Source organism: Perca fluviatilis, chromosome 3 (genome assembly GCF_010015445.1).
Source record: "Perca fluviatilis chromosome 3, GENO_Pfluv_1.0, whole genome shotgun sequence".
Taxonomy (NCBI): domain Eukaryota; kingdom Metazoa; phylum Chordata; class Actinopteri; order Perciformes; family Percidae; genus Perca; species Perca fluviatilis.
The window spans coordinates 14282527-14296408 of NC_053114.1; the positions used below are offsets into that span (position 1 = coordinate 14282527).

General features: G+C 39.3%; 1 protein-coding gene across 1 annotated transcript in view; it reads left to right on the top strand.

Moving 5' to 3' along the window:
- The first annotated feature begins 632 nt into the window (after positions 1-632).
- luzp2 (leucine zipper protein 2) overlaps positions 633-13882 on the top strand; it is a 180135-nt gene continuing 166885 nt past the window's right edge. The window contains exon 1 of the mRNA XM_039795756.1: positions 633-882. Coding sequence (XP_039651690.1) covers positions 821-882 — 62 coding nt within the window. The 5' untranslated portion in view covers positions 633-820. The remainder of the gene's footprint in view (positions 883-13882) is intronic.

Sequence of the window (13882 nt, forward strand, 5' to 3'; positions counted from 1 at the left end):
ACTCTTACACATTGTAGGTTTATGTTTAGCCAATTGTAGCTCAATTAAAAAATGTACATTAGTTCACTTTTAATTGGACATGTCTTTTTTCTGGAAAGCAAAGGAAAAACAAGCCTAATAAAAAAAAAGGCAAATTAATATAGTACTTGGCATCACACTTTCTGTTCAATTACGTTGGGTACTTCAAGGTAATAGCTTTTTTTTTTTTTCGTTGTTCATTTGCTGATAACCTAACCTTGACCTCTGTTTAAAATACACAGCTTCATCACTACTTACACTTTAAATCTATTAGTGTCTTGCCTTAACTGAACTGTGACTTTGCTGCTACTGAACTGTTAACCCCTTTAGTGTTTCCTTTCCTTTAGTTTTTCTCTTTCAGCTGAATGTTTTGCTGTATCTCCACCTATCAGACTGCAGGTAGTAAACAATGAAATGAATGGAGAGGTGTATTGTTGGAGGAACAACCGGCACCAAACCATGGCAAGAATGCCTCTCACCAATAGCTGAAGATGCACGGGCACTGACATCATATCACTCCCACATCTCCCTCTCTTGATTTCAGCCCCACCCGCTCCTTTCCATTAGCAAGTCGGTCCGTGTCCCTGTGTTATTTAAAGCCAGAGATCCTCCCTCTCGCCGAGCCACTGTGTTGCATCTGTCTGCCTCGCTGCTTGTGTGTCTGGGTGCGTGTGTGTGTGTATGAGAGTGCGCTAAAAAACCCAGCAGCCAGTGGGAGAGCTAGAGAGTCGGGGAGAGAGACACGGGGGGGAAAGGCAAAAAGCATCTGAGAAGGGAAAAGGAACGGGAGTGTGAGACAGCTATGAAATTCATCCAAGCTATTTGCTTACTGCTTCTCTGTCCAGCTTTGAGCCTCAACACCAGGTAAGAGATAAATGACAGAAGAGGTTGTTTTCTTTTCAGTTTCACCCGGATAGAGACTCTGGGACAAAAAGAGGGGGGGGGGGGTATAGGTTCAAAGCGTGCAATGGGCAATCTTACATTACTAATCTTTAGGTCTGTTCAGTCCTGCCAAATGCTGAAGCCTTAATTTGTCCGGGCACAGGCTCTCTGTGTGCTAATCATGTTGAAGACTGAAAGACTTGAAAGGAGGACGGAAGAGCTTTTCTGTTGAACTAGGCTATTATCTTTGTTAGTTCTGGGCAGGCTGAGAGACAGTTGTCCTTTTGTCAGGGTAATTCACTGAATGCGATGCCTCCTGAATAGTAGTGACATTGCTTTTTGGGACTTTTGGTGCCTGATGGTTTGGAAGGGAACAAGTTGAAGTCAGGGGAACTGAGCGAAAGGACAAGGCTACTTGTGTTGCAGTGTCTTGAAAAAGAGCAGATGTGTCTGTGTGTCTCTCTCTCTGTATATTTAAATATATGTGTGTGTGTGTGTGTGCGCGACGTAAGGCTTTGGAAGAAGCTGAAGGAAGAGTGCTGGGCAAGAAGAATGCATAAGAGGGAAATGTGTGGACAGGGGGAGTTGTGATGATTAATTAAATCATTGATAAAATCATCCTTCTTTCTGCCAGTGCCTGACACCACTGCCTTAATGAGAGCCGTTAGAAGAAATTCAAGGCTTTTGACTATACCATGGAGACATCACACGCAGAAAGGCATGCATTATAAGAATTGCCTTTCCCTTGTCTCCTCAGTGGCCAAAAAACATTTTCACACTGTTGTCATCTTTTTTTTTTTTTTTTTTTTTTTTTGAATGCAGTTGCTGAGGAATGTGTTGCACATGGAGAACAATGCCTTTGAACGCTGTTTTTGATGTTAACTAAGTAGGGAAATGCCAAAAACATTTTGTGCTGCGTGGCCAAGCACCTACCTTTAAACTGCTCTTTAATGTTTTATGTAAAGCACTTTGAATCGCCTTGTTGCAGAAATGTGCTATACAAATAAAGCTGCCTTGCTTTGCCTTGCCTTACGTCACTATGCAAGTTATTTATTTTGCCTCAGGAATGAATGAAGATAGAGATTTGTAAAGAAAGAAGTCAAGGTTTGCCAAGCTACATCTTACATATTTGTCGATACCAGATAGGTACGCTGATGATGTATGGGTCGTATAACTAGAGGCTGTATTGATGTATTAACCTCTTAGCATTAAGTAGTCAGCAAATGAACTACTAACACACCCTTCAACACACCTACAATTTTAATGCTCACGAATGCATAAATAACCTTCAGGCAACAGCTTTTGGAAACATTCAATCTTTTTTATCACCGTCTTATTTGTCTGATTGTGTATACAGATAGACGTGTTAAGCTGTTTTTGTTTTTTTTAAGCTAAGAAACTACTAATGCGCTTGTTTAAGTTTGCTTTATTAAACAGTTTGTGTCTCAAGATTTATTTTTAAATGGTGTTTGTCATCAGCCTTAGAGGGTGATCTTTTGGGTGCTAATTGGAGAGGGAGGCATTACCGTGGTAATCTGTCAGGTCAGCACAGATTGTATACGACCTCTTGAGGGGGAATGTCATGAAAAGTAATTACCAGAACACATAGATGTAATCAGTGTTTTATTAGTTTGTTTCTAAACTCATCTCAGAAGGCTGGGTTTTGTTAAAGGCAGAGGAATAAGAAAATAAAAACTAAATGTGTGCCAGGTACTAAATGTCTGTAAAGCCATATCTCGTTGCTTTGCCTACAGGAAGCACACACTTTGACCAGCTAATCTTAAACTGCTGTAATTGGAAGAAGAAAAAAAATACGATTGGAGTGAATTTAAATAATAAATCGGCTCTGGGTACAAGTTAGTGAAACAAGACATGGTACACGCAGGGTCTTTTTAGATCACTTCATCTGTTGATTGAAATCCATAGTCATTTTTGAGGCTGTAAATTGGGGTATACTATATATACCGTGTGTGTGTGTGTGTATGTATATATATATATCTGAACTCAAGGTCTTCTACTGTAGCTTTTTCCAGAGTTTCTTCCTCAGTGAAGGGACTTTTCTCAGTTGTCATAATGTGACCTTTCGTATGTAAAGAAAAAGATTGTAATTGGACCTTGAGTTAAGCCTTTTTTTGTCAAACTACTGTTTATGAAATCAACAATGAACTTTTACACTCATACTGACAGGTGTTTTCATATATATATATAATATTTTATTTTTTATTTTATTTTAACATTTTTTACCAAGTGGCAAAATGGATTGGCTGGTAGCATGTGCCATGGTTTTACTCAGCTTCTCTCTGAGACTCAAGTCTTCAGATGCCCATGTCTTTACATTTGAATGGAAAGGACTTCAATAATGCATCTACAAAGAGAGCTAAATGTTATTTTTCTGTTGTCAATAAAAGGTCACCACTGAAGAGGGAAATTAGTTGATCCATAACACCTGTCCACTCCATCATTCCTCTTCCTGCAATGGTTGATATGTATTTTGTCACCCCATCAGATATACAGAATTAGCTATGCTTTAAATAGCCAGCAGTGATTAGCTAGTGTATTACAGTATCCTGCTATGTTGTCTTTTGATCTTAGTGCTGCCCTAGAGTGATTCTGCTGATGCAGTACTGTACCAGTTGGCAGTGATGCATTTGAAATCAAGCTCTTGAAATTGGTTTTATTATTACCGACATGGATTCATTCCGATTCTATGAAAAGCAGAACAGAATTTTAGACCTCTGCTCCTCTTTTTAATGTATTTCATTCAAAACTCAAAATATTTCAGAAGTATTCAGCTTTCTTTTTTCCCCGCTTTCTTTTCTGGTCATTAAAGCCACAAGCAAAGCCAGGGAACGCTGCTTTTGATGGAGCTGGTACTCAACCTTTTTTTGTTGTTGTTTTTCTTGAGTTGATTGGTTCCTCAAGCTCCTGTCATATTTGTGTTGTTATTCTTGGGGTCACGGGCCCACATGAGGCTTATCAATTGTGACATCCTCATTTTTTGTTGTAATAGTGTAACATTGAAGAGACTGACTGCAAGGTGTATCTGCAGCAGGAAAATGAATTGTGACTCGAGCTGTCTAGTCTATGTATTGCTCTGCCTCGCTTTGCTTGATTCACTATCATCACATCAGTGGTGCGTGAGAGAATCCATTTCATATGTTAACTGCAACCTCCATTGTGTGACCTGATAGAGTCGCCTTAAGGAATGAGAATTAATGAAATAGGGTACCTTTTCAATTTTTATGCATGACAGCAGCATTTTGTTCACCTTTTGGTCGACGCTTAATTCTGTTTTATAGCCTTCAAATCTAAACGGCATCTCGTGGGCTTACTCAGTGTGATTATGAATGCTAACACATAGATATACAAGAAGCATTCACATTTAACAGGAATTCACAGTTTTTGAACATTATAGAAAAACATTTCTTATTATCTCTGTTAAATATGTAAAATGAACTATTTTGGTCACAGTCCCTGCTCACATGAGAGCTTGATTGAGAAGGATTTGATTTTAATGAATTGAGTGGATTACTCGGGCCACATAATGGTGGTGCAGGGCTATGTGTCATTGCAGAAATCAATTGGTAGTCAGGCAGAACATAAGGCTGCATTGACACCAGTCCCATGAGATATGACTGTCCACCCCTGGGTCAGGGTCGGGAGGCCACTACAGTAAGGCTGCTCTTCTGAATTTGACTTGTTTTTTCCCCTCTCTATACAGATCAAAAGGCTCCACCTTTTTACACTTTCAAATATTCCCTTTCAGAGCATTTCTTGAAACATATTTGGCACATTTTCTTGACACCATCTTTGATGTCTCTTACCTTAGCAGACTTTTCTTGGAAACGGTGATATCTGGTGGGATCTCCACAACATCAAATATTTATGAGTATTTTGGACTGAAATTAAAAGGACTACAGAGAGCCTTAGATTATACACAGACTGTAGACACAGCCGTAGTGCTGACTATCTTGACATATGCCTGTGGATTGATCATATTGTAAATTAAATGTGTCAAATGAGTCTCTCTCTAATGTTACATGTGGTCAGATGTGAAAATGAAGATAGTTTATGAGATGGCATTTAATGATGGAGCCAGGTACGGTAAGGATTATAATAAATCCTACATGATGTTGTTGACCTTGGGAATTTAGCTCGTATGATAACCTTTTGTAATAACTAGGGGTGACACGATTCTCAAAATCCTCAATTCGACTACATTTTCGATTCTAAGGTCACGGTTTGATTCTCGATTTTTACTTAAATTTTTTTTTAAAGCACAGGTTGCTATGCCATTTTTAAACTAGACTTTTATATCTGACCTTTGTTCGCAAACTACATTGTCAAATTTAAAACATTTATTAACAACATAAAACCTGGCATCTAGTTTCTCTTTTGTAAATGGGCTGTATTTATATCAGCTCATTATTTATATATATACTTGCTCAAAGACACTTTGACATGGGACTGCAGGGCCAGGGATCAAACCACCAACCCTCCAATTGGCAGGAGACTGCTCTACCACTGAGCCACAGCTGTCCCATTGACTGCAGTCTTCTTCACTGAAGATGACATTCAAGTTCACAACCAAACAAACACAAAACAATAAAACAGAACATATACCACACAGATTAACTGCCATGTTAGTCGTGCTGCCAGTGGAAGAATATGGTACACGCACATAGCAGAGCTCGCAAACTGTGGCTTTTGCCATGCTATCTTTTGACTGGCTGTAGCTAAATTAGAGGTTGACTGACACAATATAAACCTGGCTGTGGAAAACACAGGTTTGATTTTACAAGGTATTGTTGCATTAATTGCAAAACATAGTAGTACTAACGTCACTTATGGCTACATGCAGGTAAAGAAAGGGAAGAGAAAACGTTTAGATCATACAACTGCCATGGCCGTCATTTACTGTCAGTTTTAAACAGATGAATTCCCTCTCGTAAATAGGAATGTCATATATTTTACGTATCTCCATTATTAATGCGAGCCCTTTGTTCAGTCGGGCGGCGACTCAGCTCTGCACCTGCGCACAGATGTATTGATGACCCAGTGGAGTGTCGCCTCTAATTGTTATAACCTCTTTGTTGCTACAGTAGCTTGTGGCGATTAGTTTATAGCTAACCGACACTAGGTCAACTGAGCTAGCTAACAGCTCAGCCGAGGAGGACGCCATTAATGTTTACATCTCGTGCTGTCACGAGCGCGAGCCTCTCGTCCATGAGTACGCTTCCTTCTGCTCAGCAATATGGTTGGCGGGTGTAGTTCAGTAGAAAGAAAGCAGTTCCTACATGAAACTGCTCACAACCAGGTCTGTGGAATATCTTGATTAATAGGGTCATTATTTCTGGAAATATAATATATAAATTTTATTTTTTGGCGATTTGAGTACCACAAGCCAAGTGCCATCTTAGTTGATTATATCCGAGAGAAGGCAGACATCTCCAACACTAGGCGACTCACACCAAAACAATCTAGATTGATACATAGCACTACAGGTAAGAGAAAACAATTGTATTATTGATTTTGGGGTGATCTGTCCTTCTGGTGTGGGAAACGGGCCACGCTATTTTACATTTCCTTGGATAGAGGATTTCATTGCGCAACTCTGGTCATGTAGCTGAAAGGTGCTGAGCTTCATATTAATTCATCACAAGAGCAGATGCCTTCTTTGTCTCAATCTTTCACGTTTGCTGAGTTGAAAACATTCCACAGATCATCATTTACATCCGATCGATACATTCTTCCAAGTGACAGTGAATGCATTCAAACAGGACGTACAGCAGTGGAGAGAAACTCCATATGATGTCTCATTAAATGAGTACTCGCAGGCTGAATTTTGTTTTGCTTTGCACTTTATGATGCCGAGATGAAACTCACAGAGTCAAGTTGTCCGCAAATATTGTCTCACATGTTGGGAAAGAGGGAACTAGAGGTCAAGTGTGGAGCAGATGTGGAATTAGACCTATACTATTGATCGGGGGGAGATGGTAATGTCAATCTATAAACTGATTGACTGCAAATGGTTAGCAGGGATAATGACTAAGTGGAAATAATCTGCCTCTTAGCTTTGGGCATGGTTTAGCACTTTAGTGATTAAAAAGCACCTATTGTGAACACGAGGCAAACCTAAGTAAGTATGGAGCGCAGAGCTCACCTATATTTTCTTTCTTTAAGTGGAGCTTGACTGTGTTGCCATTTGTCTCGATTGTTATTGAGTAAGAGCTCCATCATTCTAAATGAACTGGTGCTTTATTTATACTGAAAGTTACGTAGGGCCTGGCATGTTTGAACTGACACCCTTGTGTAAACAAATGCATTTTGCGGGGCAGATGTTTGGTGAAAAGTGGTTAAAGTGTCTGACGGGAGTGATGAGGCACCATAGGGCGCTCTAACACTAACCCGATAATCGGCCGTTGGACAGTCTGGCGAGGTCGGTGACTCAAGTCTGTTCAGTGTGTTCCGTGCCGTTGTCCGTTGGAGGGGCTGTCGGCCTTTATTTTGGCCGACCTGACATGTTCAGTCGGAGGCAGGGCAGTCGAGACTCACCCGTAAATGGTGAGCGGAATGAGCATGACTAGAGTCTCTCAAAATCTAATGAAAATCTTTTAAACTGACCTTTGTTGATCTGAAATGAAGACAGATTTCAGCAACTGCATGGCCTATTTCTCGCTTAAAATGTTTTCAGAAACATTTTTCAGTGAGCTATTTTAGTACAGTATGATATTGTATTCTGAACAAGCCGCCATGACAGTCTGGCTTTGAATTTCCGGAGAAAAAAAACCCATGTGACGCGTTCGTCCAATCAGCAGCCGGTTTTCATTTTTCAGGCGACAATTCAGATTAGTGCCGCCTGCTGTTATGGAGACATATTACATCTTGTCTCTTTGGTGTGTTCTGTGGCACCCTTTGGATCAACTCGGGGAGACTGATCAGTCCGACTGGCTTTTCTGCCGACGGTCGGCCGTCTGGTTGGTGTGTAACTGCTTTAACAATATGTGCATCTGTGCAAAGGCAACCTCTGAGTGACTTGTGCAGCAGTGATCTGTGTCACCATTGGGCTCATGCAACATAAAACATGTTGCGTTGAAAATAAAATTGGAACAATTTCGCATCCGCACTCTGTTTTTCATGCCATGAAATGACATCTACAGTAGCATAGACGCAAATTTAAATATGACTTTCAGGGGCATGTGGACTCCTCAAGATGAGAGAAAGTTATATTTTTTACAGCCCAGTAATGTCCTCAGCCCAAATCAGACTGTGAATGATAATTGAAATTCAAAGGACATGGCATAATGCTCACACCATGGCAACCACATTGGCCACATGGCAATAATGAAGTGAGCTACAACAAACAGAACCTTGGGTGGCTCCTACAAATGAGAAAGTAATTAAAAGGACCACGACCAGTGCGGGGGAAGAGTAGCCACACGTTTTATATTCAAAACCACATTTCAGGTACTGTGCTGTTGCACTCATTGCTCCCGGAAGCCATTTGAAATGACAGAAGTGTTTACTCTTTAAACACTGAAAGTGTGTGTCATAGATTACTTTATAGTGCTTCCTGGAACACAAATTGTTATCATTGAATAGCATCATCCTCTTATGTGGCATATGAGAAAATTTGTATTGGCTTGGTGTAAAAACAAGGACGTTTGGATGTCATGACTGAGGGAGTATTCACAAATTAATAGACATTAGCAGGCTGGTATCGTTTCATTATGTAATAAAGAGTATTGGTATTTTCCACGTCAAAAATATGAATGTAGAATTAAACGGCGAGTGTAATGTTGGCTTGACCTCTGCAATTAAAAATGCAGTAGGTTTCTGTCATATTCGCTGAAACTGACCCTATGTTCCAGTAGAACTACATAAAGCAGGTAATAAAAAATAAAATAATAATCCGGCTCCTCTGGCACCACCTACAGCCTGTAGTGCGATTTGCAAAAATCCACAGCTCCCTGTTCAGATCAACCAATCAGGGCCAGGGGGGGTGTCTAACTGCGTGTCAATCACTGCTCCTGCACATACATTCATTCTCCCTTGTGGGGGGAGAGGCTTCGGGTTTTAGCAGAAAGGAGGGGAGGGACTGAGAAGTTGTCGATGTTCAAATTCTTTGGGTAAGTCCTGGGTCTTCACAATCCTACCTACAGCACCTTTAAATGTATCTGACCTGCCATTAAGAAGGCTTAAAACAAAACTATCATTCTTCATAATTAAGAGACGTGCCTTATTACCAGTAAAGAAACTAGTCATATTGCTGCATACAGTATAGCACTGACAGATGGTTGCACTTCAGATCAACTGCAAATTTCAAATGATCTTAACCTGTGTGGTAATAGAAAACAGACAATATTAACAGTAATATTCAGTGGATAATGGATTCTGTAACACTGGCACTCTGGCAGCCTGCCAGCTGCTGTCAATCAAAAAAGGACACAGACATCCCTCCAGCTGAAATATTAGAAGTGCTCCTATTTGTCTCAAAGACCTTTTTCTTTCTTTAAATAATGAAAAAAAGCTAAATTATTTTTAATTGGACACGTCTTTTTTTTTATACCAATTTTATGAAATCCATTTTAACAAAAAGAAATGACAAAAGTAACACATTATGGCAAAAATCTTTTTTATTAATTTTTCAGCTCCTACTACATGAGCCCTGTCTCGTGAGTTTTTTCCTGCGAGCCTCTACGACGTGTAACGTTAGACAGCCAATCACAAGCTTTACTAGATCTTGGTAGAAGCATGCTGCATGCTTATTGGCTCACTGACGCTGAGGCGATTTACTCCTTGAGATATTGCAAATGGGTATTTATGGGGGGGGGGCGCTTATAAGCTCTTTTGCTTCTGCCCACTCCCTTTGAGCAGAATGGTTACTGCTCAAATAAACAAATAAACTCAAACTCGGTATTGAATCACAAGGTATTTTTTCGATACTCGTTACTTTAGAGGCAATTCAGTTGGTGCCCAAAAAGTATCTAATTCGGTACCCAGCCCTAATAAAGATGTTATGGCAAATATGCCAGAAAACAGATGCTAATTTACTCATAAACAGACACAGAGCAACATTAAGATTTATTTGTTTTTGGCCCCCTGAGAAATGTTTACTACCCTTTTGAGCTTTGGTTTGGTCTCTAATATCTGAAAACATATTTGGCTCTTTAACTTGCTAGATGTTCACTAGGTAGCCACATACTTTGCCTGCTGCAGTTTGCTGCTTGACAGGTAGCGTAGAGTTGGTTTTAAGAGCTTTTTTTGCTTAAAACTACTTTTTTTTTTTTATATATTACTGCTTCCTGCTGCAGCTGAGTTTGCTAGCTGGAAAACCAAAACAAAGAGCTGAAAGATGCTCTCTAGAGCAGCTGCAGAGTCGGGCAATAATTCTCTGTGGGCTTATCACTACAAGCACCACCCGTCACACTACACAAAGTCATTTGATCCATTGTTAATATGAAAATATTGATTAGTGCAGCTTTAAAATTGTCCAATTGTTCTCAAAACAATTATTAGTACTCTCTAGAGAATTTTCCACTTTCTGTTACTGCTCAAATTCTTGGTTTCTACTCGGTGTGATGCTGTGCAACCTCAAATTTTATATAGCTGCTGATTTAAGGAAGCTATAGTTTCGATGTGAATCTTTATCACTGTGTCAACCAGCGCTTTTTCCCACTCCTTTTCCGCTGTCATTATAGATATTAGTGTTCGGTTGTCACAGTCACTGTTATAATTGGCAGCCACTTAATTGCCATGTCCCTGTAAACATGCTGCTCGTATTCTGTTAGTGATGAGTCATTACTGGAAGCCTTGGCTTTTTGTTTTACAGTGACGTGTAAGATGTACAACCATAATAAACAAAAGCTGAGCACCATTCCTATCAACAGTTGTTGCCGGGTAGCTATTCCATTTGAAGCTAAAGGAGAATGTGTCCGTTATTAGTTATTATCATGTATACAGACTGAAATTGTATTTATCTTCCATGCTTTATATAGTATTTGTATTTTCTGACACCAGTTGTTCAGTTTAGACATTCATTTCTTGATGGTCTTTGAGTCCTGAAGACAGGTAACTTCTGAATCAGTTCACAACATCATAACACTAAGGCTGATTACTTTTAGGGCTAAACATTACAGATTAATGTGCTTAATCAATTATTTGCTTTGATTTGATTAATTACTTGGATCAATTGATTATTTGCTTGGCTTATAAAATGACAAAATAGTAAGAAATACCCTTCACATATTCCCAGAGTCCTCGGTGACCGTCCACCACCCAAATAGACTGAGTTTACAATGATATCCAACTGAGAAATCTGTAAGTCCTCATATTGGAGAAGTCGGAACAAGAGAATATTTGGTTAAAAAAATTATGATTAATCAATTTATAAATTCAACCTTAAAGTAGCTGTTAATTCATTCTTCTGTCGATCGATAATGAATCAATCATTGTAGTTTCAATTACTATTAAAGCTTAAGAAGTGCTATCAACTGAAAATCTGAGGCTGGGAAAAAAATCTAAATTTGATTTAATTCTGATCTAGCTCTAAGGTTCCAGTTCAGTAAGGTTAGCATTTTGAGGCCCTGATTCAATGATCACCTTAATTTAACCGGAGAGGAGTCTCTAAACAGACACTGTCTTTCCCAGAAATACATGCTTCACATTCACAAAGTTACATTCTTTTGCATGGTGAGCTGCCCTTCACAGATCACATGGTCTTCTATTGAACAGCTCCACTGAAGCAGTTACTACAGTGCTTGCTCATGACTACCTCTACAGTAGTTATCAGGGCCGCAACTTCCCCACCTTTATTTCCTCAGCCTTTCTTGGGATTTGGGATTAGGCTCTCAGTCACAGACTACAGTACTTCTTTAATCATTAAGTTGCCACCAGCAATCTATCCAATCCCCAATTTCAGTCTTTTCTGCAGTATAATTGGCTCACTATGGAACGAACCAAAGCGCTCAGAGGCTTTACACACAAAATATAATAGGGATCAGAGAATGTGGAGTTATTGGTTTTGGATTGAATAGAAGATGAGGATCATTAATAATACAGGTTTACACACGATGCTTAGATCATCTAAGAAAAACACAAGCGCTCATATTTTTTGTGTCACAGCGTTTGTCTGCGCTCTAGTTCTGTTGTTGCTGTCTGTTGAGACTGCTCTGTCTTGGAAAAGCTTTCTTTAGTAGCTGTTTTTTTTTCCGATATTTTTTCCCGTGGTTTAAAATATCTTCTGATTCATCTACATTTTGAAAGATGTCTGCCATTTGTTCATCTCTGAAAAGCATCCTTCACCCTTGTTTACTAAAAACTGGCATAACATTTTTTTTTTTCCTGAGCAATAACAAGCCAAATCTATGAAGTTAAGGGTAATGTAGGTTTAATCAAATCTACATTAGGTTAATGATTGGCTACGGCTTCCAAATTATAGCCGGTTGCGACACAGTCTCATGACTGGATTGCCTATTAACTGTTCAAGTGGAATTAAAGCAAAAAGACTTGTTACTTGTTGCTAACAACAAAACTTGCCTAGGGACACAATACCCCATGAATAAGTGGTCAGTAAACAAAGGGTAATGTGACGTAAAATCCATTCCAGCTAAAGTGCTGGCCATATTACCAGGAACACCTGTACATAATGTAGCCCAGTTAAACACCTGTGCTATTAATTCAGGGTCAAAGTCTTCAATGAATTCCATTTTTGTTTTTCAAATTACGCCCTAGGTCTCCTTTCAGAAGTGCGAGAGAAAAACATTTCTTTTGTATCCTTTTCCCACAGAGTTACAGACCACACACAGCTAAAGTGCTAAAGGGTATAACAATTTAGTATCTTTCTCCATATTTCCAGTCTATATCACAAATTTGGCAGGTTCAGATTCTCAAAACATCAAAACATGTTTAGCTTCATTTTCTTTAACCTCAATGGTATTTTGAGATTTTTTTCACTTCCAAATTTGATTTTTGACGAAGTACAAAAAAATAATCTCAACCAGTCAATGGGTAAAAAAGGCTGAATCACCCAAATTCCAAGTGTTTGTATGTTATGTTGTACGTACAGTATAAATACACAGGATGTTAAACTACAAGGACCACCTATTTATTTTCTACCAGATGCACACACACAGAGTTTCAGTAACAATCCAACATAAACTTTTCAACATTTCAACCTTCATGAAGGGAGGATTTAGTGTAGGACTGTTGTATTAGACTGCATTCATTTTAGCAAGGTGTCCCCAATACATTGCCAACTGAATGTATATTGGGATATAGTGTGTGTGTTCTGGAAATTAAACAAGCATTTGTAGATATCTTCTTTTTTTTGATCCAGGTAATCCGATGGCTGGAAGAATCTAGGTACTTTAGGACATTGATTCAAACCTTTTGTTAAGAAATAACCAGAGATTTTAGAGGAATAGATATTGTACCTTGGAAAAAACGGTCTGGCAGAGTTTGTGACGACTGACTCCTTTCTTTTTGTTTAAATCTAATCGTTGTTATATCACCCAACAGAGACACTTTTGTTAAAGGCAAGCGAACAAGCACCAAAAGCTGCTGCATACAGCTGTTGTGTGAACACAGCACAATATTGAGGGGCGTGGATATGCTTTCTTACTGCATTCAGGGGGCTCCATGTCCCCTCCCTCTGTAGGAAGCAGGCTGTTTGAAGCGAGCAGTACTGTATCAGATTAGTCTCTTGGTTTCTGAACTGTTATGGGCCATTTCAAGCTCTTCTGCGACAGTTGTCCCTTATGGGTTATTGCAGTTTAGACTGAAGCAAATTTGAAATTAATTTGGTGTAAAAACAGTGTAAGCCTTCGTTTAGGTACCATGTTGTTGAGTAATTGAGGACTGATCAGTGTTGAGAGCACCGATTGGATGAGCGGTCAGAATTTACTCCGCAGCTGTCAGAGGTCTTGAGGATAATTCAACAAAACATATTTGATGTGAGTTGCCCAATAGATTACTAAGCTTT